General features: G+C 37.6%; 1 protein-coding gene across 1 annotated transcript in view; it reads right to left on the bottom strand.

Annotated features, from left to right (window-relative positions):
- Positions 1-27,739, bottom strand: part of COL4A5 (collagen type IV alpha 5 chain) — a 340,149-nt gene that overhangs the window by 115,303 nt on the left and 197,107 nt on the right. The window contains exons 17-21 of the mRNA XM_037041949.1: positions 26,696-26,749; positions 24,906-24,947; positions 22,852-22,984; positions 11,418-11,591; positions 11,004-11,087 (exon numbers count right to left, since the gene is read on the bottom strand). Of these exons, the coding sequence (XP_036897844.1) occupies positions 11,004-11,087; positions 11,418-11,591; positions 22,852-22,984; positions 24,906-24,947; positions 26,696-26,749 (487 nt within the window). The remainder of the gene's footprint in view (positions 1-11,003; positions 11,088-11,417; positions 11,592-22,851; positions 22,985-24,905; positions 24,948-26,695; positions 26,750-27,739) is intronic.

Genomic DNA, 27,739 nt, shown 5'->3' with positions numbered 1-27,739 from the left:
AAAATGCTCCAAGCCAGAAAAAAATGACAAGAAATATTCCAAGTAATGAGAACCAGAGGCCTGCAACCAAGATTACTATATCCAGCAAGGCTCTCAATTAAAATGGAAAACCAAATAGGGAGCTTCCAGACAAAAGAAATCTAAAAGAACACACCTCCACCAAACAAGCTCTGCAAGAGATGCTTAAGGGACTGCTTCAAGAACAGGAAGAAAAAGAGTGAGAGAGAGAAAGAAACACAGGTACAAAAATATGGAAAAGTAATAAGTACCTATCAATAGTAACCTTAAATGTAAATGGATTAAATGTTCCAATCAAAAGACATAGAGAACCCGAATGGATAAAACAGCATAACCCACACATATACTGCCTACAAGAGACCCACCTCAGAACAAAAGACCTACATAGACTGAAACTGAAGAGCCAAAAACAAATATTCCAAGCAAACTGACAGGGAAATACATCTGAGATAGCAACACTCATATCAGAAAAAACAGACATCAGAAAAAGAGCCATAAAAAGAGACCCAAAAGGTCATATCATAATATTCAGGGGAAGAGTACATCAAGGAGACATAAATATTGAATATATATATAGACCCAATATAGGAGCACCCAAATATATAAAGAATATCTTGGAGGACTTCAACAAAGATATTGATAGCAACACAATTATTGTAGGGGATTTTAACATCCCACTGTCAAAACTGGACAGATCTTCCAAACAAAATATCAACAAAGATATTGTGGCATTGAACAATGTCCTAGATCAAATGAACTTAACTGATACATATATATAGAGAGAGAGCCATTCATCCCAAAGAAGCAAAATACACATTCTTTCAAATGCACATGCAACAGTTTCAAATATAGACCATAGGACAGTGCACAAAAGAAGCCTCAACAAATTCAAGAAAACTGAAATTACATCAAGCATTTTCTCTGACCACAAGGCACTGACACTAGAAACCAACCTCAAGGAAAAAACCCCAAAACACAGAAACTCACAGAAATTGAATAGCATACTATTAAACAATGAATGGGTCAAGAATGAGACTGGGGAAGAAATAAAAAAAGTTTACGGAAACAAATGAAAATGGACGCACAACAACCCAAAATTTATGGGACACAGTGAAGGCAGTCCTGAGAGGGAAGTTCATAGCAATACAGGCCTACCTAAAGAAGATAGAAACATTTCAAATAAACAATTTAATACTACATTTACAACAACTTGAAAAAACAATAACAAAGACAGCCCAGAGCAAGTACAAGGAAGGAAATAACCAAGGTCAGAGCAGAATTAAATGACAAAGAGACTAAAAGTACAATTCTAAGGATCAATAAATCCAGCAGCTGGTTTGGAATACATAAACAAAATCAACAAGCCATTAAGCGGGCTCATCAAGAAAAAAAATAGAGGACCCAAATAAACACAATCAGAAATGAAAGAGGAGAGATTACAAGTGACACCACAGAAATACAAAGGATTGTAAGAAATTACTATGAAGAACTGTATGCCAAGAAATTTGAAAACCTAGATGACATGGACAAATTCCTGGAAGAATATAATCTACCAAAACTCAATGAAGAAGAAGTAGAAAGCCTGAACAGACCAATAACAGCAGATGAAATCGAAGCAGTAATCAAAAAACTCCCGTCACACAAAAGCCCTGGACCAGATGGTTTCACAGGAGAATTCTACAAAGCATTTAAGGAAGAGCTACCCCTATTCTTCACAGACTATTCCAAATAATCCATAATGATATGATGGAAGACTCCCAAACTCTTTTTATGAAGCCAGTATTATCCTAATCTCAAAACCAGATAAAGACACAACAAAGAAAGAAAACTTCAGGCCAATAATGCTGATCAACATAGACACTAAAATCCTCAACAAAATATTGGCAAATTGCATCCAACAATATGTTAAAAAGATTATACACAATGACCATGTGGGATTCACCCAGGGATGCAAGGATGGTACAATATTCGCAAATCAATAAATGTAACACAACACATAAACAAAAAACAAATACAAAAATCATATGATCATATCAATAGATGTGGGAAAAGCCTTTGATAAGTTACAGCACCCATGTATGATAAAAACACTGAGAAAAGTGGTAATAGAGGGAGCATTCCTCAACATAATAAAGCCATATAGGAGAGACCTACAGCCAACATCATACTCAATGGGCAAAAACTAAAAACTTTCCCACTAAGATCAGGAACAAACAAGGTTGTCCACTTTCAACATTTCTATTCAACATAGCTTTGGAATTGCTAGCTACAACAATCAGACAAGAAAAAGAAATAAAAGGCATCCAAATTGAAATGGAGGAAGCAAAACTGTCATTGTTTAGAGATGACATGAAAGTGTACATAAAAATCCTATAGACTCCACCAAAAAGCTGCTCTACCTAATACATGAACTTGGCAAGATAGCGGGATACAAAGAAAATATTCAGAAACCAAGGACATCTTTGTATACCAAAAATAATACAGCAGAAACAAAAATCAGGAAAAAAAATCCCATTTGACATAGTAACAAGAAAAATAAAATACCTAGGAATAAATGTAGCCAAGGAGGTAAAAAAACTATATTCAGAAAAGTACACAACACTGAAGAAAGAAATTAAGGAAGACACAAACAAATGTACACATATATCATGTTCATAGATTGGAAGAATTAATATCATCAAAATGTCTATACTATCCAAAGAAATTTAGAGAGTCAATGTAATATCTATTAAACTACCAACAGCATATTTCAGAGACAGAGAACAAACATTTCAGACATTTATATGGAACCATTAATGACCCCAAATTGCTGCAGCCACTTTGAGAAAGAAGAACAGAGTAGGAGGTATCACAATACCTGATATTAAACTGTATTACAAGGCCACAGTAATCAAAACAGCCTCATACTGGCATAAAAACAGGCACATTTGGGATGGGAGTAAAAGACAGAAAACTCTACTTGAACAACAATTAAATTTTTAAAAAATGCTTTAAAAAAAAAAGAACAGGCACATAGACCAATGGAACAGAACAGAAAGCCTAGAAATAAACCCAAGTCTCCATGGTCAATTAATATTCCACAAAAGGGGAAGAAGTATAAAGTGGAGTAAAAATAGTTTCTTCAAACCATAGTGCTAGGAGATATGGATAGCTACATGAAAAAAATGATACGCAAAAATAAATTGAAAGTGGATAAAAGATTTAAATATAAGTTGTAACACCATTAATGTCCTAGAGGAGAACATAGGCAGGAAAATCTCAAATATTCCACAAAACAATATTTTCATTGCTATGTCTCCTATAGCAAGGGACATAAAGGAAAGAATAAACAAATGGGACTGCATCGAATTTTAAAGCTTCTGCATGGCTAAAGAAAATAGCATTAAAATGAAAATAGAAACAACTGTCTGAAAAAATATGCTTGCCAATGGTATCTTAGACAAGGGTTTGATCTCTAAAATATATAAAGAACTCATATGACTCCAATCTAAGAAGACAAGCAACCCAATCAAAAAATGGTCAAAGGACTTGAACAGACACTTCTCCAAGGAGGACTTTCAGAGGTTCAGAAATATATGAAAAGATACTCAGTATCACTAGCCATCAGAGAGATGCAAATTAAAACCACAATGAGATACCACTTCACACTGGTCAGAATGGCCATCATTAACAAATCAACAAACAACAAGTGTTAGAGAGGTTGTGGCGAAGAGGGGACCCTAGTTCATCATTGGTGGAACTGCAGACTGGTACAGCCACTATGGAAAACAGTATGGAATTTTCTCAGAAAATGAAAAATGGATCTGCCTTTTGAACCGGCAATTCCCCTGTTAGTTTTGTATCCTAAGAATCCTGAGACAGCAATCCAAAGGAACCTATGCACCTCAATGTTCATAGCAGCACAATTTGCAATAGCCAAGTACTGGAAGCAACCCAGGTGCTCAACAGTAAATGGATGGATCAAAAAACTATGGTACATATACACAATAGAATTCTATGCAGCAGAGAGAAAGAAGGAGCTTATACTCTTTGTGAAAGCATGGATGGAACTGGAAAGCAATATGCTAAGTGAAATAAGCCAGGCACTGAAATACAAATACCATATGATTTCACCATTAACAGTAACCTAATCAACAAAACGAACAATCAAGCAAAGTATAGCCAAATACATTGAAATTGGGAATAGGTTGACAGTGATCAGAAGGGACAGGGAAGGGGATAATGGGAGAAAAGTGTGAAGGGTTTACAGGAACAATTATAAAGGACACATGGACAATAACAAGAGGGATGCAAACAAGAGAAGGAGGTGGGGAGGACTGGAGTTGTGGGAAGAGGTAGTAGGAAAAGGCAGAAAACTATATGTAAACAACAATGAAAGCATATTTTAAAAAGTTAAAAAAAGAGAATGACTGGCTGCTACATTAAGAATAGAATGTAAGTGGCTACTGCTGCAGTGATATAGGAAAGATGGCAGCTCAGTCTAGATTGACAACAACTAAGATGATGAAGAACTGTTAGATTCTGAACATATTTCAAAGTAAAATCAATGAGAATTTCTCATGGGTAGCATAAAGAATACAAAATAAGAGTGATCCCTGCCTGGTGTGGCTCAGTGGATTGAGTGCCAGCCTATGAACCAAAGGGTTGCAGGTTCAATTCCCAGTCAGGTTACATGCCTGAGTTGCAGGCCATGTCCCCAGTAAGGGGTGCATGAGAGGCAATCACACATTGGTATTTGTCTCCCCATCTTTCTCCCTCCCTCCCTCTCTGTCTAAAAATTAAAAAAAAATAAGAGGGGAATTAAGCATACCTTTAAGGTTTTTAGCCCAAGGAACCAGAAGGCTAGAGTGACCTGCTTTTAAGTAAAAAGGCAAAGACTTTACTTGGAAAATTATGGGGGAGGTGGTACAAAAGACAAGGTTGTGGAGTTCAAAATGTTTATCTTTTTTTTAAGATTTTATTTTGTTTATTTATCTTTAGAGGGGAAAGGAGAGAGGGAGAGAAACATCAATGTATCGTTGCCTTTGGTGCGTCCCCAGCTGGGAGTTGGCCTGCAGGGAACCGGCCTGCAACCCAGGCATGTGCCCTGACTGGGAACCGGACTGTGATCCTCTGGTTTACAGGCCTGTGCTCAATCCACTGCGCTACACCAGCCAGGGCTTCAAAATGTAAGTAGACAATTGGATATACTAATCTAGGGGGAAAGATCTATATCTGGACAGGAAACATAAATTTGGAAGTCACCGGCAAGTAGATATTATTTTAAATCTTTTAACTTAACAAATGAGTTTAGAATAGAACAGAAGAGTAAAAAAGATGAAAGTCTAAAATATTCTAAATTTAAAAGTTGGGTAGATCATTCTAAGACTGCATATGAACACACAAAGTAAATCAAGAGTTACTATAAAGCTATAATAATTTGGACAGCTTGGCATTGATATCAGAAGAAAAAGTAGAAAAATGGAACAAAATAGAGAAGTCAAAAATAGACTCATACAATGTATAGTCATAATATTTACAACAAAACTGCTAATGCAATTCAATGGGAAATGGTTATTTGTACAATGGTATTGAATCAATTGGATATACATATAAGAAAAACATGAACTTTGATCCCGGTTTCCAATGATACACAAAAGCTAACTGAAGATAGACCAAAGATCAAAACACAAAAGCAACTGGTACAAGTTCTTGGAAAAAAATACCATAGAAAATATTTGTCATCATTGGACTAAGCAGATATTCTTTTTTTTCTTGCATTTTGAAAAAATATATTTTATTGGCCCTGGCTGGTGTAGCTCAGTCGATTGAGCGTGGGCCTGCGAACCAAACGATCCCGGTTCGATTCCCAGTCAGGGCACATGCCTGGGTTGCAGGCCAGTTCCCAGTAGGGGACTCATAAGAGGCAACCATACATTGAAATTTCTCTCCTTTTCTTGTTCCCTTCCCCTTTAAAAATAAATAAATAAAATCTTTAAAAAATGTCATCTTAAAAAGTATATATATATATATATATATATATATATATATATTTTTATTGATTATGCCATTACAGTTGTCCTATTCCCCCCTTCATTCCCCCATTTATGTCCATGTGTCACAAGTTCTTTACATTCTATATTTCCCATACTATTCTTGCCCTCCCCCTGTCTATTTTCTACCCATCGTCTATGCTACTTATTTTCTGTACCTTCTCCTCCCACCCCCATGTTGCTAATCCTCCATGTGATCTCCATTTCTATGCTTCCTCTCCCGATCTAGCTGTCCTCTTAATTTGCTTTTGATTTAGGTGTGGTTGTTAATAACTGTGATTTTGCTGTCCTTTCACTGTTCATATTTTTTATCTTCTTTTTCTTTGATAAGTCCCTTTAACATTTCATATAAAAAGGGCTTGGTGATGATGAACTCCTTGAATTTGACCTTATCTGAGAAGCACTTTATCTGCCCTTCCATTCTAAATGAAAGCTTTGCTGGATAGAGCAATCTTGGATGTAGGTCTTTGGATTTCATGACTTGGAATACTTCTTTCCAGCCATTTCTTGCCTGTGAGGTCTCTTTTGAGAAATCAGCTGACAGTCTGATGGGCACTCCTTTGTAGGTGACTGTCCCCTTATCTCTTGCTGCTTCTAGGATTCTCTCCTTCATTTTAATCTTGAGTAACTCAATTATGATGTGCCTTGGTGTGTTCCTTCTTGGGTCCAACTTCTTTGGGACTCTCTGAACTTCCTGGATTTCCTGGAAGTCTATTTCCTTTGCCAGATTGGGAAAGTTCTCCTTTATTATTTGGTCAAATAAGTTTTCTGCTCATGGCTGTTCCTCTTCCCCTTCTGGTACCCCTATAATCCAGATGTTGGAATGTTTAAAGATGTCCTGGAGGTTCCTAAACCTCTCCTCATTTTTTTGAATTCTTGTTTCTTCATTCTTTTCCATTTGGTTATTTTTTTCTACCTTCTGGTCCACTCCCTTGATTTGGGTCCCAGTTTCCTTTCCATCACTATCGGTTTCCTGTGCATTTCCCTTCATTTCAATTAGTTTAGCCTTCATTTGTTCCTCTAACTTGTGACTAAAATCAACCAGTTCTGTGAGCATCCTGATCACCAGTATTTTGAACTGTGCATCTGAAAGGTTGGCTATTCTTGGTCATTTAGAATTATAGGTTCTGGGGCTTTGAGCTGTTCTTGAGCCATGTTTTGGTCTGTTCTCACCTGTCATGTATGAGGGGTGGAGCCTTAGGTGTTCACCAGGGCAGGGCAACCTAGTGGCTGGTTCGTGACACTGTATGTGGGGGCGGGGTCAGAGAGGGGGAAAATGGCGCTTTGCTCTGCTCTCTCTGATTTCTGTCCCCTCTGTGGCTTCCCACAAGCAAATTGGGCCCTTCTGGTGCTGGTTCCTGGGTGTGTGGGCTTGTGTATCCTCCAGGACGCTGTGGGTCTCTCCAACAAACTTTGTGAGCCTAGGAGCCTCGCCCAGCACCCGACCCCGAAAGTCTTTCCAATTGGTGCTTTCAGGCTCTAATTTCTGTCATTGGGGCAGTAGCCTGAGCGGTCTATCTCACTTTTCGCTCCTTCGCTTGGTTTATCTGTGCACAAACGTGTGACCACAGTCAGCCAGCTGCCCTACGCCCTCACTGGGTCCACCCATTGCCACCCCACGCCTGAGATCCGCCAGGCACCACCACCTGGGCTCCTGGGTCAGTACCGAACAATCTTTCCTGCCTGACCCCGCTCCGCCGCTGACTCCACCCCTCTTACCAGTCTGTCTGAATGGTTCGTTGTTGTCGGACTTCCGTACAGTTCAATTTTCTGTGTTTTGGCTGCATTTTTGTTACTAAAACTTTGCTACTTTTTAAACTTAGTTTTGGGAGGAGGCAGTGTTTCCACCTATACTTCCATCTTGGCTGGAAGTCAGTAAGCAGATATTCTTAAATAGGACTTAAGCAGTACTAACAATGAAAGAGGGCATTAATAATTGGATTTCTTTTCATTAATAACTTCTGTTCCAGAAAAGACACGGGTACAAAAGCAAGTCACAGAATGGAAGAAGATAGTTGTGATGCATGTAGGTATGTGTGTATATATCTCTATTTATATGGAGGGATATGTATATCTTGAACAACCCAATTAAAAATAGGAAAAAGGTACTTTACAAAGTGAATATACAAACTATAAGGAAAGAAGCTCAGCATCAATAAGTCATCAGGGAAATGGGACCTAAAACCACTTTGGAAAATGGTTTAGTGATATCTATATAAACAAAACTGACATGTACCTATAACCCAACAATTCTATTCCCTTCTATTCCCAGGGGTGTGTGTGTGTGTGTGTGTGTGTGTGTGTATGTATAACAGAAATGAATGCTTATAACCTATAAAATGTACAAGAATGCTTATAGCACCTTTATTCATAATAGATCCAAAGCAAACAGCTGTTAACATTAGAATAAATATTTAGATATATGTATACATGGAAATACCAAAGAGCAGGGGGAAAACCCCTAGTATAAACAAAAACAGAACTAGTTCTCATAGATATAATATTGAGCAAAAAAAGATACAAAAGAGCACATACTGTATTATTTCATTTATACAAAGTTCAAAATTAGGCAAACTAATGTATAATAGATGGTAAAATCATGATTATTATTTTTTTGCTTATACAGGATTTAATTACAGGAAAATACAGCCATCTTTCTCTATTCCATTGTCTTTCTCCTTAATATACTTTATATTACTATACTCATTATTTTTCCCCCCTTATAATTCTTACACACTTCCACATGATCTACAACTGCCTCTGTGATGGGACTGGTGACACTGTGATACTGGGGCTACAAGTGATCACTGTTTCTCTCTACCCCTTTTTCCAATTTTAATTGTTTTCTGTCATTTACTCCCATCCCAGCCCACCTCGCCAGCCCTCCCCACCTCCCTCCCATTTCTACCCCCACTAGTTTTTGTCCATGTGTCCTTTATACTTGTTCCTGTAAACCCTTCCCCTTCTCCCCTGAATTTCCCTCTCCTCTCCTCTTTGGTCACTGTCAGCCTGTTCTCTATTTCAGTGTGTTTGGTTATATTTTGCTTGTTTGTTTGTTTTATTGTTTAGGTTCCTGTTAAAGATAAGATCATATGGTATTTGTCTTTCACCACCAGGCTTATTTCACTTAGCATAATGGTTTCCAGTTCCATGCATGCTGTCCCAAAGGGTATTTTTTAGGGTGCTAACTGGGGGCACAAGACAGTCTTCTAGAATACTGGGAAAGTTCTGTATTTTTATTTAGATGGTAGTTACATGAGACATTACATACAGAAATAGATAGGAGATATAAATTGTATACCTCAGACAGACACATATATACACACATACAGTAGGTCCTCAAATAATTTCAATTTATTCCACATAATTTCATTTTAATGTGATGAGATGCCATAGAAAATCAGCTCCTCATCATATCAAATAGCCTACAGTAAAATGATTTCATTATACATTGTTTCACTTAAAGTCACTGATCCTATTGATGATGTGAATTGAGGACTTGCTATATAAATATATATTATGCCAGGTAGATATGAAAAACAAAACACAAGACATGCAATGTACTGAAAACCAAGTGATAAAAGTGTTTAAAGAACAAAAATAAATCAAGTAAAAAAGGACAAGACTTGACATTTGGATTAGTAGTTTATAGCCTGCTGGTGACTTTGATAAAAGCATCCATGGAGTGGTGGTAGAGGGGAGTAAAATCCTGACTGGGGTATGTTTAAGAGAAAATTAGAGGAAAGTATCTAGAGACTGTGAGTTGAAATTTCTTGAGAAGTTTTGCTCTAAATGGGAGCAGAAGACTAGAGCATTATTTGGCAGGGACAATGGGTTTATAATGAGGTATTTTTTAGATTGGTGGAAAGAGCATATGTGTATGTTAATAGGAATAATTCAGTAAAAGCTAAAAATTGCCCTGGCTGGTGTAGCTCAGTGGATTGAGCATGGGCTGTGAACCAAAGGGTCATCGGTTCAATTCCCAGTCAGGGCACATGCCTAGGTTGCAGGCCAGATCATCAGTGTGGGCCATGTGAGAGGCAGTCACACACTGATGTTTCTCTCCATCTTTCTCCCTCCCTTCCCCTCTAAAAATAGATAAAACAAAATATTTATTTTTTAAAAAGTAAAAAATTGATGATGTGAGATGCAAAAATTTCTGAAACAAAATTCTTGGGAAAACAAGAGGAAATGGAATCTATTATACAAACTAAGAATTGGCTTTGGATGGGAGTATTAACAATAACAAGCAGGAAGTGAGAATATATGGGCACAGATGCAAGTAGGTAGATAAATGTCATGGTGGCTATCTGTGGAAGTTCTCTTGTTATTGCTTCAATTGGTCAGTGAAGGAGGAAACAAAGTCAGAATCTTAAAATCAGCATGAAGGAGCAGATGTTAAAAGTATGAAGAGAGAAGAGAAGACTCAGGCTCAGAAGAGGTGGTATTTTGGACCCAACAAAGCTATTTTTTTGTTGTAAGTAAGTACAACAAAGTGAGTAGATGGTAAAGGAGTCAGGGTTTTATGCGTGGTACTGATTCCCATGATTGATCATGGAATTTAAGCTAGGTTAAGAGTGTAGGAAAAAAATGCCAAAACACTGAGAGATAGTCAAACTTGGTAGGTCTCATTGAGGTTGAAGTAACGTTGGAGTCAGTTTATTAGAATTAGTAGAGCTTAAAAAATGAGACAGTGGTCAAAAAATGGGACTCATGAAATCAAGGTTATACAAGTGCACACTATTGTAAAACAAATGGTCTTGGATGTGTTCATGGGAGTGAATAACTGAGGTATAGTGGAGGATATAGGGGATTTTGAGATGCTTTGAAAGAATGAATGGTGTTGTGAAAATTGGACAGTTACATGGGAAAAAAAGACCACCTTCTTACACTAAACACAAGAATAAATTCAAAATGGATGAAAGAATGAAGGACAAAATGTGCGGATCAAACCTTTCACTCCTTGTTCTCCTTGGAGTCCTCTGTCACCTGGAGATCCTGGAGGGCCTGGGGGGCCTGCTTCACATATCTCATCTCCTGAGGTAATAATAAAAATAGCAAGTTAATTGTTATGAAATGCCCAGAAGACTAAACAAAAAAGAAGCCTGACAGGCTAGAAAAAAGACTTCTTTTCAGGTACTTCTCTGCAGTAATAAAACTAACTATAAACAAAAGGAAAATACAATATTGGCAAGAATTTGAAAAGCAAATTTAAACATCAAAGAATCACCAAAAAATCAAAGTAGAAGCTGCCGTAGCATCTCTTAGATATTATAAATAAAAAGAATGATGCCAAATTTCAGTTAGATTCACTTACAAATGAAAACAAAATACAACAGTAGAATTTACAAGAAAAGAATAGCTTACTAGGAGGGATGTGAGGACCGGGAGGGCCAGGAGGCCCTGGAAGGCCGGGAGCCCCAGGCTGTCCATCAAGTCCAGGTGATCCAGGAAAGGAAATCCCAGGTGGACCTTCATCTCCTTTCTGTCCTCTTTCTCCAGGAAAGCCAGGGGGTCCAGGAGGACCCATAACTGCAATCCCTAAGATAAAAAAAAATTATCCATTGATTCTGATGGAAAGAGACAATTCACAGAGCTAGCATTATTTTGCCTCCTGTCTTCCAAGGTATATTCTGCTGTTTTGTGAGACATTATGGAAAACAAAAAAGAAAAAAATACCAATTGAAATGATCAAAATGATAGTTTGGCAATAGTACTTTGGTTCTCAATGAGACAGTAAGTAATGACAATATCTTCCTTTAACATGTAATGCCTGTTATGTACTTACTGTTTTCTATGAAAATTAACATCTGAATAAAGGAGGAAAAGTTTCAAATACTTTATGTACCAATCTGAGTGTAGGAAAGAATTAATTTAAAGTAGCTTTATTACTTTTGGAAATGTGTAATGACTCTCCATCCACTCTTCTTTGAGACTGAGATCTTTTAATCTCAGAAACACTACGAAGCCTTTAGCAAAAGAAAAAGAAGAATTTCAAACTTTCCATGCGTCTGTTTCTGGACATTCTTCTGTTCCACTACCAAGTGTTTTCTGCACCACTGACAAGCTTTTTCATTACCACAGCTTTACAATGTTTTCAAAACTGGTCAGGAAGATATACCCATTTTTGTTCTTTAAAAAACCATCTTCACTATATTGATAAATTTACTCTTCTAAATGAATTGTATAATCAGCTTGTTAATTCCATTGTAAAAAAATCATTGGAACTTTGAATGAGATTAATTTGACTTTAAAGATTAAATTTGGCAGAATCACCTGGTCTCACATCAAGTAATAGTTAAGTATATCTCTCCATTTTATTATTCATTTTATATTATTTAATAATATTTCTACCAAATTCTGCAAAGAGGTCTTATACATCTTTTGTTGTGTTTGTTAGTTAATATACTACTATAGTAAATTTTACTGTTATTATTATTGTTAACTAGATTTTTTCTGCTATATGTTTAATTTTTGTATTGCTAGTATAGAACAAACCAAATTATTTATGTATGCAACCATATCTGGCCACCTTGTAAATGTTTAAGTTCTGGTAATTTGTCATTTAATTATTTTGTAGTCTTTCTGGGTAGATAATCATATGGTTTGTGGATAACCAACATTTTTTGTTCCATTCTTACACCTCTTTTTTCTTCCAGACTTCGTACAACCGGCTGTGATTACCAGTATAAAAGCAAACAGTACTGGTGTCTCTGAGCATCTTTATCTTATTTTTTTTTACTTGAATGAGAATGTTCTTGATGTGTCACTACAAAGTATGACATCTCCTGTACAACCCTGCACTTCCTATATGAAGTACACAGTTTCATCAAGTTAAGGTAGTTCCCTTTTAAACATTTTTTTCTTTTAAAAAATGAATGGAACAAGTATAAAGGACACATGGACAAAAACTAAGGGGGGTGGAAATGGGAGGGAGGTGGGGAGTACTGGGGGTGGGATAGGATGGGAGTAAAAGACAAAACTGTACTTGAACAACAATTAAAATAAGTTAAAAACTGAATGGACACTGAACTTTTCTTTAAAGATTTTATTTATCTTTAGAGGGGACAGGAAAGAGAGATGGAGAGAAATATCAATGTATGGTTGCCTCTTGTGCGTCCCCTGCTGGGAACTGGTCTGCAACCCAGGCATGTGTCCTGACTGGGAATTGAACTTCAATCCTTTGGTTCAAAGGCCCACACTCAATCCACTGAGCTACACCAGCCAGAGCTGACACTGAGTTTTTTTAAAATTTATTTTCTGTATCTATTGGTGTATTCTCTTTTAATCTGTCTTAGTCCATTACAGCAATGCTGAACCACCCTTGCAATCTTAGGTTAAAAATTAGTTGGTCATAATATTATGTCATTTATTGTAATATGCTTCTGGATTGATTTGATATTTTTATTTAGAATTGTTGCTTTCATGTTCAAAAGGGAGAATGATTTATAGATATTTGTAGTGCCATTTTCTTAGTGCTTTGATATCAATGTTATGCAATTGAATTTCTTTTATTAAAAATGTTCTGAAACAGTTAAGAATATGAAAATTATCTACTAAAACTTGGTAGAATTCATCAACAAATCTATACAAAACCAACCATGAAAGTTCAGACTTCTGGACAAGGTGGTGGCGTTGGCTGGCATGGCTTACCTGTTCATAAAATCACATCAAAATTACAACTAAAATGTAGAACCACCACCATTCAAGTACATCAGAAATCTAACTGAATAGAAGTCTGACAACCACAAAATCGAGTTGAATGAAAGTCTGAGAACTACAGAGTCAAAGAAACCATATCCATCCAGACTGGTAGGAGGGGTGCAGTTGCAGAATGAGCTAGACTCACACTCATGTGGATAAAAATTCGGGAGTGATATCTCAGGAGCAAGGAGTCCCAGCCCCACAGCAGGTACCATAGCCCAGGATTCCAGTGCCAGGAAGATAAGTACCCACAAATTGTGGCTGCAAAACCCAGAGTAGATTGTGTCAGTGAAAGAAAACTGGTGGAGCTCCAAGCAGTTCCCCTTAAAGAACCCACACATGGATCAACTACTCAGACTCACTCTCTCTGAGCTCCAGCAATGGGTAGCAGCTTGAAAGGCACTAGTGGTATAAAGAGAGAAACTGAAGTATCTGGCATCAAGGTGAGCAGAGGCCATTGTCCCTTTACTAAACCCTCCCCCCACAGAGCTAATAAGCTGATGCCATATCTGAAACTCCACCTACCAGGCTAACACTGTTTGACCACTTCGAAAATCCCCAGAAGCCCTGCCCCTCCCAACTTATAGGCCCACCCAATCTGCTTTTCCATACGAATGCCTGGTCATAGCTCCTAAATCCTATCAAACAAGCAAAAGTTGACTTCAGTGAGCCCTACTGGAAGCCTGATTAGATTCACAGCTTGTTTTAGCTTGGGAGTCTCTAAGCCTAGCAGAAACAGGAACCATCTCTGATTGCTTTATATCAGACAGGATGGTCCCAGGCAAAACACAGGTGGGGGCTGACCTTGCCCTGCACCACCTGGGAAACCCTAGGGCCAGCATACCAGTGGACAGCTACAGACCATGTCAGAGCACCACCACTCTGGCCCTGCATAGCTCCACAGATGATGGATGCTGGTGGTCAGTGGTTATGGCCTGTCCTTGCAGCTGAATGGCCTGGGTAAATCCCTCCCATTAATCTACCAACAGCAACCAAGACTCAACTACATGAGGAGGGTATATTCAGTTTACACAAAGGGCATGTGTAGAGTACCCAGCTTGGGTGATAGGGAAGGCTGTACCATTGGAGCCTACAGGACACCTACTAATTTAGGCTACACTATCAAGAAATGGAGTCAAAGCATTTGGAGTCAAAGCTTGACCGAATACATAGAAACAAACACAAGGAGGCTGCCAAAATGAGGAGAGAAAGAAACATGGCTCAAATGAAAGCAGAAATCAAAACTCCAGAAAAAGAGCTAAATGAAATGAAGATAAGGAATCTATCAGATGTACAGTTCAAAACACTGGTTATAAGGATGCACAAGGAAAATAGTGAGGACCCTCAGAAGCATAAAAATATCCAGTCAAACCCCAGAACCACAAGCCCCAGATGCTCCCCAGGCAACTGCAGTGCACTCTGCCCTTGCCTCCTGAAGCCCAGGGCCCAGGGTCTCATCCACCTGCAGAGTGGGAGCACTCAGAGCAGATAGCACTATGTCCATCCTCCCTGCTCTTCTCTGCCTTGGGCTGAGTCTGGGAAAGAAAACCAGTGTGCAGGCAGGGACTCTCCCCAGTAAAAAAGGTTGCTGCATGAAATATCTGAGATTTTCATGCCAATGTTCTCCTCTTGGACTTTAATGGTGTCATGGCATATATTTAAATCTTTTAAGCACCTTGAATTTATTTTGGTGTATGTTGTAAGTTGGTGCTCGAGTTTCATTTCTTTGCACTTGGCTTTCCAGTTCTCCCAACACCATTTTTTTGTAGAGGCTACTTCTAGTCCATTTTATGTTGCTGCCTACTTTGTTGAATGTTAATTGACCGGAGAGACATGAATTTATTTCTGGGCTCTGTGTTCTCTTCCATTGGTCCATGTGCCGGTTTTTATGCCAGTACCAGGCTGTTTTGATTACAGTGGCCTTGTAATACAGTTTGGCATCAGGTATTGTGATCCCTCCTACTTTGTTCTTCTTTCTCAAAATTGCAGCTGCTATTTGGGGTCATTTATGGTTCCATATAAATTTCTGACGTGTTTGTTCTATGTCTGTGAAATATACCATTGTTACTTTCATAGGTATTGCATGGAATCTGTAAATTGCTTTGGGTAGTATGGACATTTTGATGATGTTAATTCTTCCAATCCATGAACACGGTAATCTCTCTCCTGTTTCATTTCTGATTGTGTTTATTTGGGTCCTCTCTCTTCTTTTCTTGATAAGTCTGCTTAAAGGCTTGTCTATTTTCTTTATCTTTTCAAAAAGCCAGCTCCTTGATTCATTGATCCTTAGAATTGTGCTTTTAGTCTCTAAGTCATTTAATTCTGCTCTAATCTTGGTTATTTCCTTCCTTCTACTTGCTCTGGGCGGTCTTTGTTGTTGTTCCTCGTGTTCTTGTAGGTGTAGGGTTAGCTTGTTCGTTTGAAATGTTGCTATCTTTTTTAGGTAGGCCTGCATTGCTATGAACTTCCTTCTCAGGACTGTCTTCCCTGTGTGCCATAAGTTTTGGGTTGTTGTGAGTTCATTTTCATTTGTTTCCAGAAACTTTCATTTCCTCCCTGATTTCATTCTTGACCCTTTCATGGTCTAATATAGCATGCTATTCAATCTCCATGATTTTGAGTGATTTCAGTCTTTTCCCTTGGGGTTGGTTTCTAGTTTCAGTCCCTTGTGGTCGGAGAAAATGTTTGGGATGATTTCAATTTACTTGAATTTGTGTAGTCTTGTTTTGTGGTCTATCTTTGAAAATGTTCATGTGCACTTGAAAAGAATGTATATTTAGCTTCTTTGGAATGAGTGGTTCTATATATCAGTTATGTCTATTTCATCTAGGGAATTGTTAAATGGAACAATATCTTTGTTCATATTTTGTTTGGAAGATCTGTTCACTTTTGACAGTGGGGTGTTAAAAGCCCCAACTATAATTGTGCCGCTGTCAATATCTTTCTTGAAGTCCTCTAAGATTTTCTTTATATGTTTGGGTGCTCCTATGTTGGGTGCATATATTTACAATGTTTATGTCTTCTTGGTGGATTCTTCCCTTGAGTACTATGAAGTGACCTTCTGGATCTCTCTTTATGGCCCTTTTTTTGAAGTCTATTTTGTCTGATATGAGTATTATTACTCTGCCTTTTTTTACCCTGGCCATTTGCTTGGAAAATTTGTTTCCAGCCTTCACTTTCAGTCTGTGTAAGTCTTTTGTCCTGAGGTGGGTCTCTTGTAGGCAGCATATATGTGGGTCATGCTTTCTTATCCATTCGGCTATACTATGTCTGTTGATTGGAACATTTAATCCATTTATGTTTAAGGTTAGTATTGATAGGTACTTATTCATTGCCATTTTATACCTGTGTTTCTCTTTTCTCTCTCTTTTCCTTCTTTCCCTTAAAGTGGACCTTTTAGTATTTCTTGCAGAGCTGGTTTGGATGAGGTATATTCTTTTAGATTTCTTTTATTGTGGAAGCTCCTTATTTGGCCTTCTATCTTGATTGAGAGCCTTGCTGGGTAAAGTAGCCTTGGTTGCAGGTCTCTGGTTCTCATTACTTGGAATATTTCTTGCCAGTCTCTCCTTGCTTGGAGGGTTACCATTGAGTAGTAAGCAGCTAACCTTATTGGGGCTCCCTTGCATGTTACTTCCTATTCCTCCTTTACTGCCTTTAAGATTCTCTGTTTGTCTCAGAATTTTTGCATTTTAATGATAACGTGTCTGGAAGTGGGCCTGTTTGGGTTCCTCTTGATTGGGACTCTCTGTTTCCTGGATTTGTGTGACTTTTTCTCTCATGAAATTAGGGAAGTTTTCCCTCATTACTTTTTTAAATAGATTTTCTATCCCTTGCTCTTCTTCTCGTTGTGGTATCCCTATTATTTGGATATTATAACATTTCATGTTTTCTTGCATTCCCCTTAATCCCTCTTCATTCTTTCTGAGCCTCTTTTCCTTTTCTTGCTCTTTCTGGGAGTTTCTTTCTACTTTGTCCTCCAGCTTTCTGATCCGATCTTATGCTTCACCAATCCTGCTTTCGATTCTTTCTACTGTGTTCTTCAGTTCAGGAATTGTATTCTTCATTTCCTTTTGTCCTTTACTGATAGTTTCTATTTCCTTTTTCATGTTGATATAGTTTGCAGTGAGTTCACTGCAATTCCCCTGTAGTTTCTGGTAGCTTGATGTAAGCTCTTTGAAATTCCTGATAACCAGTGCTTTGAATTCAATAGCTGACAGCTGACTTGCCTCTATTTCATCTAGCATTCTTTCTGAGGCTTTCTCCTTTCCTTTTGTTTAGGGATTGTTTCTTTGTTTTCCCATTGTTTGTGGATTCTTCTTGTTAGCTTAAGCTTCTGAAATTGATTTGTTCTAGCTCTGTGGGTTTATGGTGTGAACTTCTGCGGTAGAATACCTGTGAGATGCAGTGGTGTAGTGTCCTTGATCTTCCAAGCTCACGGGTCTTGGGCTGTCCTTTAAGTTGTCTCTGTGTTTGTCTTCAGGATTTGGTTCTTTTGGGGTCTTTCTTTTGTGGGTCCTTCCCACCAGCTGGTTTACTGATGGTCATTGTCCACCACTTCTTGTAATTTGTTGTGGTGTTGAGGGCAGGTTGTGTTGAATCTAGTTCTTCCATGTGTACAAGGTTTTGAGGATTCTCTTTTGCTCTTGTTCAGTTGCTTATACTAGGTAGTTTCTCCACTATTGGGTTGTATTTCCAGATAGGTCCTGGATTGAGGTTTGTGTGGTTTCCCCTCCCCACTTCACCTTCTTTTGTTGTTATCTGTTGGTGGTTCCTTTCTTGTTCGGTTTCCTCTTCCAGTGGGTATCCTGGTGTTCACCGCTTCCACCTACTCTTATTTGTGATCAGTTGGAGGGGAACGCAAAGTGGTTTATGACAGCAGAAGAGTATTCCATGATATTTATAGTAGCATCCAGTAGAGAAGAGATAAGAGATCCTTTGGCTATGTTTAGGAATAACCGTAATCTTCCACCCAACTGGCTACTTTGTAGAAAGAATGAAAAGAAGGTAAGAGTCTTGTTGGGGAGGGAAGGTTTGTGAGTTGAATCTAGAAAGCAGTGAGGTTGTGGGAGGTCGGATTCTGAGGTAAGGTGAGAATAAAAGATAGTAAATAAGTGTAGTGTGAGAGAGAATAGAGTTAACCACTACAGTATTATGGTTCAGGAAACAATGAAGTGGGCTAAAATCTGGAAGGGATGTTGTCTAGTATTTACAATAGTATGGAACAGGTATTATGTACAATAATATTAGAGCAACAATCATATTAGAGAATGTATAAGATACCAGGAACAGGGAGTATCGGACCTTCAATAGTGTGCACAGGTGAAGTGAGGGACAGTAAATTAGCAATACACTATGAATGAGAGGATAGGGGAAACCTGTCAAATGATACAATATAACCAGCCAAGGCAAAGAAGAGTATACAGGAAGAGGAGGGATACAAAGATACTATTAAAAAAGAAGTATGAAAATGAAAAAAAAACTAATAATACAAATATGCAGTAACCTGTAGTTTCTCTGCTATAGCAAAGTGAAATTTGTCTCTCTGTCTCTACTGTTGGGATGCCTCCTCTTTGGGTCTAACTCTGGTCTTTTTGCAGTTCCAAGGTTTTTGTCTCACTTGTTGGGGGGAAAAAGGCAGCAGAAGGGAGGAAAAAGTGATAAGTTTGGAATGAAAGGAATAGGAATAAAATAAGAAGGAAGGAAAGAGAGGAAAAAGGTATTGAATGATAAAACAATAAAGTTAAAAAATAAAAGATTACTTAAAGAAATAAAAAACCCTAAAAACCCCAAATCAAAAAACATCTCTTGCTGGTTTCTAGCAGGCGAAATCAATTTTTCTGGTCTTAGTGGCTGCATGAGGCTGAGGGGCGATTGGCGTGCCCTTTCTCCCTTCTAGGTGTACTCAACCAGTCTCATGAGCACTCTCCCAAGGTTGAGACCAACGCCTCTCCCCTATTCCCCACCCAGGGAATCCAGGTCCTCTTCAGAGCACTCTTTCCCCAGGAGTCACTGCCATGGGACAGGGTGCGGATGCATGCCCAGCCAGACTTCCCTGGTCCCGGCAGGCTTGGGCGTGAACCTTTTCCAGTGCTACAGGGTAGCACAAGGCCTTCCACCCAACCACGAGATCACTGCCAGGTTTTGTTGGTAGTAGGCAGTTCACTTTTTAAGAAATTTCTCCCACTCAATCCTGCTGCACAGCTCAGCCCAATGCTCCAGCCAGACTGGTTACAGTCGGGGTCAGAGCCTGACACTGCAACTCTCAATTCTCCCAAGCCAGTGACCACAGACTCCATGGGTGATCAAGGCCCCCGTTTGCCTCCTCGTGCCCATTCCTCTCTCTGACACTTCAAGCAAACAGGTCTCTCCCGGTGTTGCCGGTCGGGAGGGAGCTGATGACCTGGCTCTCTCCCAATGACCCTGCTGCCAGCCCTAAGCTCCTTAGCGGCAGACCCAGCGCTGGGCCCCTGGTGCCCAGCATGGTGGAGGCAGCAGCCTCAGCCTGCCGCCTCTGTGCTGGTCCCTTGGACCTTATTGACCTGCAGCTATCTCCTCACCATCTGGTCTTTTACTGTCCACTACAATTTCTGGACTCCTATTTTCCTATATGCTGGGGCACTGTTGGCTATTTGCTGTGCTCCTCTGCAGATCAGCCAGGTTTTTCTCCCATGTGTGGGGGTAAGCGGAATCCTCTCTGTCCTACTCTGCCACCATCTTCCCCTGATTCAACAATTGCTTCTTTAGTTCATGCATTTCTCAGGGTTCAACCAGAGAAGCAGAACCAGCAGGAGGTTTTTTTACTGTCCGGTTATTTATTACAAGGGATTGTCTTGCACAGTCCAGGAACTGGATGAAAAGGGCTGATATTCACAGCGCAAGCAGTCAGGAAGGGGAGAGGACAGGCAGGCTGGGACCCCGCAAGGAGAAATTTCACCATCATGTTAATTTTTCATTAGCCAAATATTTTTGAACGGAAATACCTAGTAATAAATTTAACCAAGGATGTAAAAAACCTGTACTCAGAAAATTGTAAGATGCTGAAGAAAGATACTGAAGAAGACACAAATAAATTAAAGCACATAATTGTGATCATGGATAGGAAGAATTAACATCATTAAAATGTCCATATTACCCAAAGTAATCTATAGACTCAATGCAATTCTTATCAAGATACCAAGCACATATCTTGCAGAGCTAAAAAAAATATTTCAAACATTAATATGGAACCACAAAAGGCCCCACATAACAACAGTAATCTTGAGAAAGAAGAACAAAGTTAGAGAAATCAGGCTACCTAATATCAGACTATACTACAAGGCCATAGTAATGAAAACATCATGGTACTGACCTAAAAACAGACACATACATCAATGGAATGGAATTGAGAGCCCACAAATAAAACACCTTTATAGTCAATGAATAAAGAGAGGAAGCAAGCACATACAATGGGTTAAAGATGGTTTGTTCAATAAGTGGTGCTGGGAAAATTCGACAGACACACGCAGAAAAATGAAACTAGATTGCCTTTTTATACCACACACAAGAATAAAGTCAAAATCAAAGACTTAAATGTTAGACCCAAAACCATAAACATAGTAGAAGAAAACATAGGTAGCAAAATCTTGGACTTGGCTTATACTACTAATTGATTATACATATCTCACCACGAATAGAAAACAAAAGAAAAAATCAACAAATGGAACTACATCAAACTAAAAGGTGTTTGCACAGCAACTGAAACCATCAGCAAAATAAAAAGACAACCCACAGAATGGGAGATATATTTACCAATATATCTGATAAGGGGTTAATATCCAAGATTTATAAAGAACTTATAAAACTCAACACTGCAAAAACAAATAATCCAATTAAAAATGGGCAAAGGACCTGAATAGACTCCTCTCCAAGGAGGACATATAGATGACCAATAGACATATGAAAATATGCTCAATGACATTAATCATCATAGAAATGCAAACTAAAACCACAATGAGATATCATCTCATATCTGTCACAATGGCTCTCACCAATAAATCAACAAACAAGTGCTGGTGAGAATGTGGAGAAAAGCGAACCCTTTTGCAGTATTAGTGGGAATGCAGACTGATGAAGCCACTGTGGAAAGCAGTATGGAGATACCTCAAAAAATTAAAAATGAGTCTGCCTTGTGATCCAGTGATCCCACTTCTGGGAATATATCTGAAGGAACCCAAAGCACTAATTTTTTAAAAGAGTTTATTTATTTATCTTTAGAGGGGAAGGGAAGGAGAGATGGAGAGAAATATCAATGTATGGTTGCCTCTTGTGCATCCCCTTGCTGGGAACTGGCCTGCAACCCAGGCATGTGCCCTGACTGGGAATCGAACCTCAATCCTTTGGTTCGAAGGCCTGTGCTCAATCCATTGAGCTATACCAGCCAGGGCCCAAACCACTAATTTAAAAAAACATAAGCACCCCTTTTTGTTGCAGTGTTATTTATAATCACCAAGATATGGAAATAGCTTAATTGTCCATCAGTAGATGAGTGGATGAAACAACTAAGGGACATTTATGCAATGGAATACCCCTTGGTTGAAAATAAGAAGAAAACTATACCTTTTGCAAGAGCATGGATGGACCTGAGGAACATTGTGCTAAGTGAAACAAGCCAGTTAGAGAAAGACAAAAACCATATAATTTCACTTATATGTGGAGTCTAATGAAGAAACTGAACTAACAAGCAAAATACAGACTCATAGATAGAGAGCAGGCTGACAGCTAAGGGCAGAAGGGTATGGTGAAGGATTGAGAAAAAATGGAAAAGAACTCATGTACATAAACAACAGTGTGGTGATTGCAGAGGGCATGGGGATTTTAGGGAGTTAAATGGCAATGGAAAATTACAATAAAAAATAAAATAAAATCAATTCAATTGATTTGCTTTTAAGTATAGGTGAAAAATTTGTTGAGAGAATCTAAGAGTGGAGAAGTTTTTTTTCAATTAAAAAGTACTCATATCTTCTATTGCCATGTTCACCCTGGAACTAGTATGATAATATTTTATATGTGATTAGTCAAAAAGCTCTGAACACAAGCACATTAGTACAGCTGCTTTTACCTGGAGGTCCAGGAAGGCCAGGTGGACCCTGTATTCCAGGAATTCCTCGCTCTCCTTTTTCTCCAGGCAAGCCAGGCAACCCCATGTTTCCTTTTTCTCCTACAGTTACACCAGTCCCTGGCCTATGAATTACCTTTATTATAAAAGAAAAAAATAAAGAACTCAAAGAGGAAGAAGTTTGTTCTCCTCAAGATAAAATAACAACTATATATGATCACAATGCCGTCATTTTCACTAAGTGTGGTGATGCAAAATCATCGAGTAATACACTGATTATGATTCACATCTATATCACTTCTTCAACTGATTAGGAATTGCCTCAAACTAGTAATAATATCACAACTCTCCTGAACTCCAGGATTAGAGAGCTATAATTATTTTAGATGTCTCTTATCTTATTATTCACATTCAATTTATTTCAATAACCCAATCAGATCATTCTTCTCTTCCAATGTCTCCCTATCCTTACCTCACTCTTGGACTATGAGAAGCACCTCTGAACTTTTAATCTTCAATCCAAATCTACTGCTAGGATATGCTTGTTCAAAAACCAATTTTTTGTGTTTAAGGATTCAAAATTGTTCACTACTTCTTACTATATCTGATGTTATTTTTAACCCTGGATTGTGTCAAGTCATTTTCACTCCCAATGCCTTTCTCATTTTTTCATCTGCTGCTATTTCTAGTGATGAATTTTTAGTAGAGTAAGGTCACTTCATGCATCTTGAACATTCTTGTCTTCGTTTTTGAATATGCCATTTTAAACATCAGTAATGCCTTCCTTCAATCTTTCCCTTTAGCAATCCACATTCTTTCTTCCTTCCTCATAAAAAAATTTACCTCTTCCAGGAAGTCTCTATTAATTTAAATCAACTAACTGATTATTCCTTTTCTATGTCTTCCTAGAACCTTGTCACCTAAAGGATTTCATGTTAATTATCTAAATATAAAGAAATTAAACTCAAAGAGCTATAAAGGTAAATAAGCCTTAGATTTAAGAAAGTGTCAGTCCAAGGTACAAATCAACACCTACTGACAAAATGTGGTATTTTATTTGACATAAGAAATATTCAGACAAGAGAAGAACACTAAAAGTTGTGGGACTTAGAATTGGAATAGCAACTCAAAGAGGAAAGTGAGATGCTGGAAGGAACTGTGCTTTCAAATTTTTAATTTCTTCTGATATTCATCAAAAATTTTCGTCTCATTTGAAAAAGAAATTCTTCCTTAGAGAACTAAAACTGATTTTAAAATAAAAATTAATAAAAACATTTAACAAAACCAAAAGTATATCCTCATTCAATTTAGTAAGATACTAAGTATCAATATCTGGGCAAAAAGAATAAAACTGATATTAGAACATACAGGTTTTATGGCACTTGCACCTTGCAGCTTTACTGCAGTTTAAAGTCAAGAGTCTTACCAAATTTCAGCCAAAGGAAAACCAATCTGTTAAATTGCAGCAATAATATTTTATTCTAAATAAGATTGGAAATACATTTGATTTAAATTCCATGGAAATGCAAATATGACAGAAAATATGTACACCTCTCCCCAATTATACTTTCATAGAGCAGTTTCCTACATTTGTTATTAAAAGCCCCAAGAAGTACACATTCAGTGAAAAAAAAGAGGTGTGACTCAGACAATTACAAACTGAGAAAACCTATTATGACTAAATCCTTTCCCCTGAATTCTGCTAGGGAAAGAACCAATTCTTAGTTTCCCAACAATTTTTTAATTTAAACTTTGTAAGCAACACTTGCACCACCTTCTGGTTGCCTGATAAATGATTTGGCAATCATGATGCAAAAAAAACCAATGTCATAATTTTGGAACTTTACCATGGGGATGTAATACACAGACAGAAAAATACAAAGACTCTGCAGTCAACATCATGAAATGTTTAGATGTAAAGATTTTTAAGACAGTAGAAGTTGAAAATGACTTGGAATTTTGTGTTCTACTAGGAAAAAGAACAGGGTATATAATTAAGGCACAAAAATGAAAATATATTAATAAACTTGATAAATGAAGACTAAAAAATAACTTACAAGTCCAGGTGGGCCAGTTGGGCCAATGTCACCTTTTTGGCCCTATTCAATACAATTTTGAAGTAGGTTAGTAAAAATCATATGAAAATATCCACTTCTTCAAAAATGTAACAGATAACTAAGTTCCATAAAGACCCAGAAATCCATTATAAAATATATCAAAAATATATAACATAAGGTAAACAAAACAGTAGTGAGCTAAAGCCTAAGAAGACCTGTGATGTTCTTTCAGATTTACTAGCTATATGATCTTGACCAAATCAATTAATTTGTCTGCATTATCTAGAAGTCAAGATTTTAAGATATCTCTAGCTCTAACACCCTTTGATTTTAAGATTCATATTTCTAAGAAAATATTTTATAAAGAAAATACTGAATAAAAAGTGGTACCACTAGAATTAGTTAAAACCATTACATTTAGCCATATTCCTTGTCATAAAATTTGTCAAGGGCAGTAATTTCCACCACTAACAGATATGTTATAGCTGATGGACTTAAGTATCATCAGGAATATCTAATAAATCATAATTGTTCCTGTGAGTTTGCATTTAAAAGCTAAAGACAGGCAAATTCAGACAAAAATATTACCCTTAACCAGTAGTTAAAACAGCATGAAGAACACAATATTCCACCATTACTCCACTGCCAAAACCCAAGGATAGATGTCTCTGTCACACCTCTGTTCTCATTCTAGACTTATTCATAAAAACCTTTCAACTATCTATAAGCTCCTTTTAGGTTAAGAAGTTACTCTGCACAATAACTTGACTTAATACTTGAAAAACAATCTTACTCTCTGAGTATTTATATCTTCCTTTATTCTAGTTGTGCCTCTTATGCCAGGATAGAACTTAGATCTAATTTAGAGATAAACCACCATTAAAATATGGGTCCTCAGAATACATTTAATTTTGTAACGCCTCCTATGAAACAAAGCTTTTCAGTTTTAGGGGTTTTTTAAAAAATATTTTAAAAAGATTTTATTTATTTATCTTTAGAGGGGAAGGGAGGGAGAGAAATATCAATGTATGATTGCCTTTCCTGTGTCCCCTGCTGGGAACTGGCCTGCAACCCAGGCATGTGCCCTGACTGGGAATCGAACTGCCATCCTCTGGTTTGCAGGTCCGCACTCAATCCACTGAGCTACACCAGCCAGGGCTCAGTTTTAGTTTTCATAGAAAGCAATTAGAGACTATAGAGACTAAAAAACTGGTTATTTTGTGATCTAATATATATAAGGGAATTCAGTGCTTCACACATTATTTCAAAGTCACTTTTTAAACAGGCAACTAAAAAAATTACTTCAGTCAGGCTGCATAGCCAAATTAAAAACAAAAAAAATCAACAACAAAAAAAGAATTAGCCACAGACTTCTAGGCAATAATTGTATAGGACATGGAAATACTTAGTGAAGACATTCTAAATTCACAGCTTATAGGTCTTTTCAGTAGGAGGACCTCACTAAAATGGTGCTGAGTTTACTTTCTGGAGAACAAAGTTTTGCTGATACACGTTCAAAGCAAAGGCATCAATTTTTCACAATGGAAATGGCTGAAGTTCAACAATTCTTTATCTACTTCCACCACATGGACTGTGATTTAGAACAATGGATGAAAACTTAGAAGAAGGGGGGGAATCAAAAGATAGATAAAGAAGATATGTTTTGAATATAAAAGGTAGTTATTGAGAACTTTATCTGAGAACTTTTTTGTTTATAACTCAACATTGGGAGAGAAAAGAATTATGTTAATGAGAATAAAACTAGTTACTTCAAATTTTAAAATTCTTACCTTTTCTCCAACTCTTCCTGGTCGACCAGGGTAACCAGGATCACCAGGCAAACCCTTTAAAACAGATGACAGAGTAACATCAGCAAAAAATGGTGGAGTGAGGGCCACCTTAAGAAAACTCTTCTCCATAAAAATGGCCACAGTCAACTTTTTTAGAACACCAGAAATTAACCAAAGCTTACAGCAATACAGGAAGCATTTATTGAAATGCATGGCATTTTAACTTGCTCTATTCCCATCACCCATCCTCAGCTCCAGACTAGCCTTGAAAACTAATAGCACTTAATCAAGGTTAAAAATGCTGGCCTGGCCCTGGCAGCAACTGGAAGGGAAAAAAATACTGAGTTAGAGCTTCTTCAAAGCTCCTTGCCCAGGGAAGTGTCATTAATTCACTTGGCTGGTGGTTCCCTAAAAGACCTCACTAGCAAAACTAACTTTGTTTGACCTAACTTGAGTTCTCCCAGTACAGAGAAGAGCCTTTTCCCTAGGGAGTATCTGTAGACAACAATAAGGCAAATAGTTAAATATCATGGCTGCCTAAGCATGAAACAAATAAGTCAGAAACTGAGGTGCTGCATTTACCTCCTCTTAAATCATTTTATATGTTTAAGTCATTTGTGAATCTGGAATTTATAAACTGAAGACTGCCTGTTTAGCAAAATCACATGTAAATAAATTTACATAATTTTACTGCTTCCAATTTCCAGTGTAGATAAGAATACTCTCTTTCCTTTGGAATTCTCTCCAAATGTCATCAAATTTCCTATCTGTCATTGAAAACTTCTTTTAATATCTACTTTGGATACTCTTAATAGTAAGGCTGCTTGAAATATTATTGCTGGACTCACATGTGTTAAATATTCCTCTTTTTGTAGTAATTAGAATTATCTGCCAAAACTTTTCCTGAAAAAACTTATGCTAACACAAAAATTTGTATGTGAATGTTTTAGCAATTTATTCATAATGGCCAAAACCCAAAACAACCAAAATATCTTTCAATAGGTAAATGGATAAACATACCCTGGTATACCCATACAAACTAAT

The sequence above is a fragment of the Sturnira hondurensis genome, unplaced genomic scaffold (assembly GCF_014824575.4).
Source record: "Sturnira hondurensis isolate 20B ecotype Veracruz unplaced genomic scaffold, ASM1482457v3 Scaffold0003420, whole genome shotgun sequence".
Lineage (NCBI taxonomy): Eukaryota > Metazoa > Chordata > Mammalia > Chiroptera > Phyllostomidae > Sturnira > Sturnira hondurensis.
The sequence above is the reverse complement of the archived record's forward strand: the minus strand, read 5'-3'. Positions and strand labels throughout refer to the sequence as shown.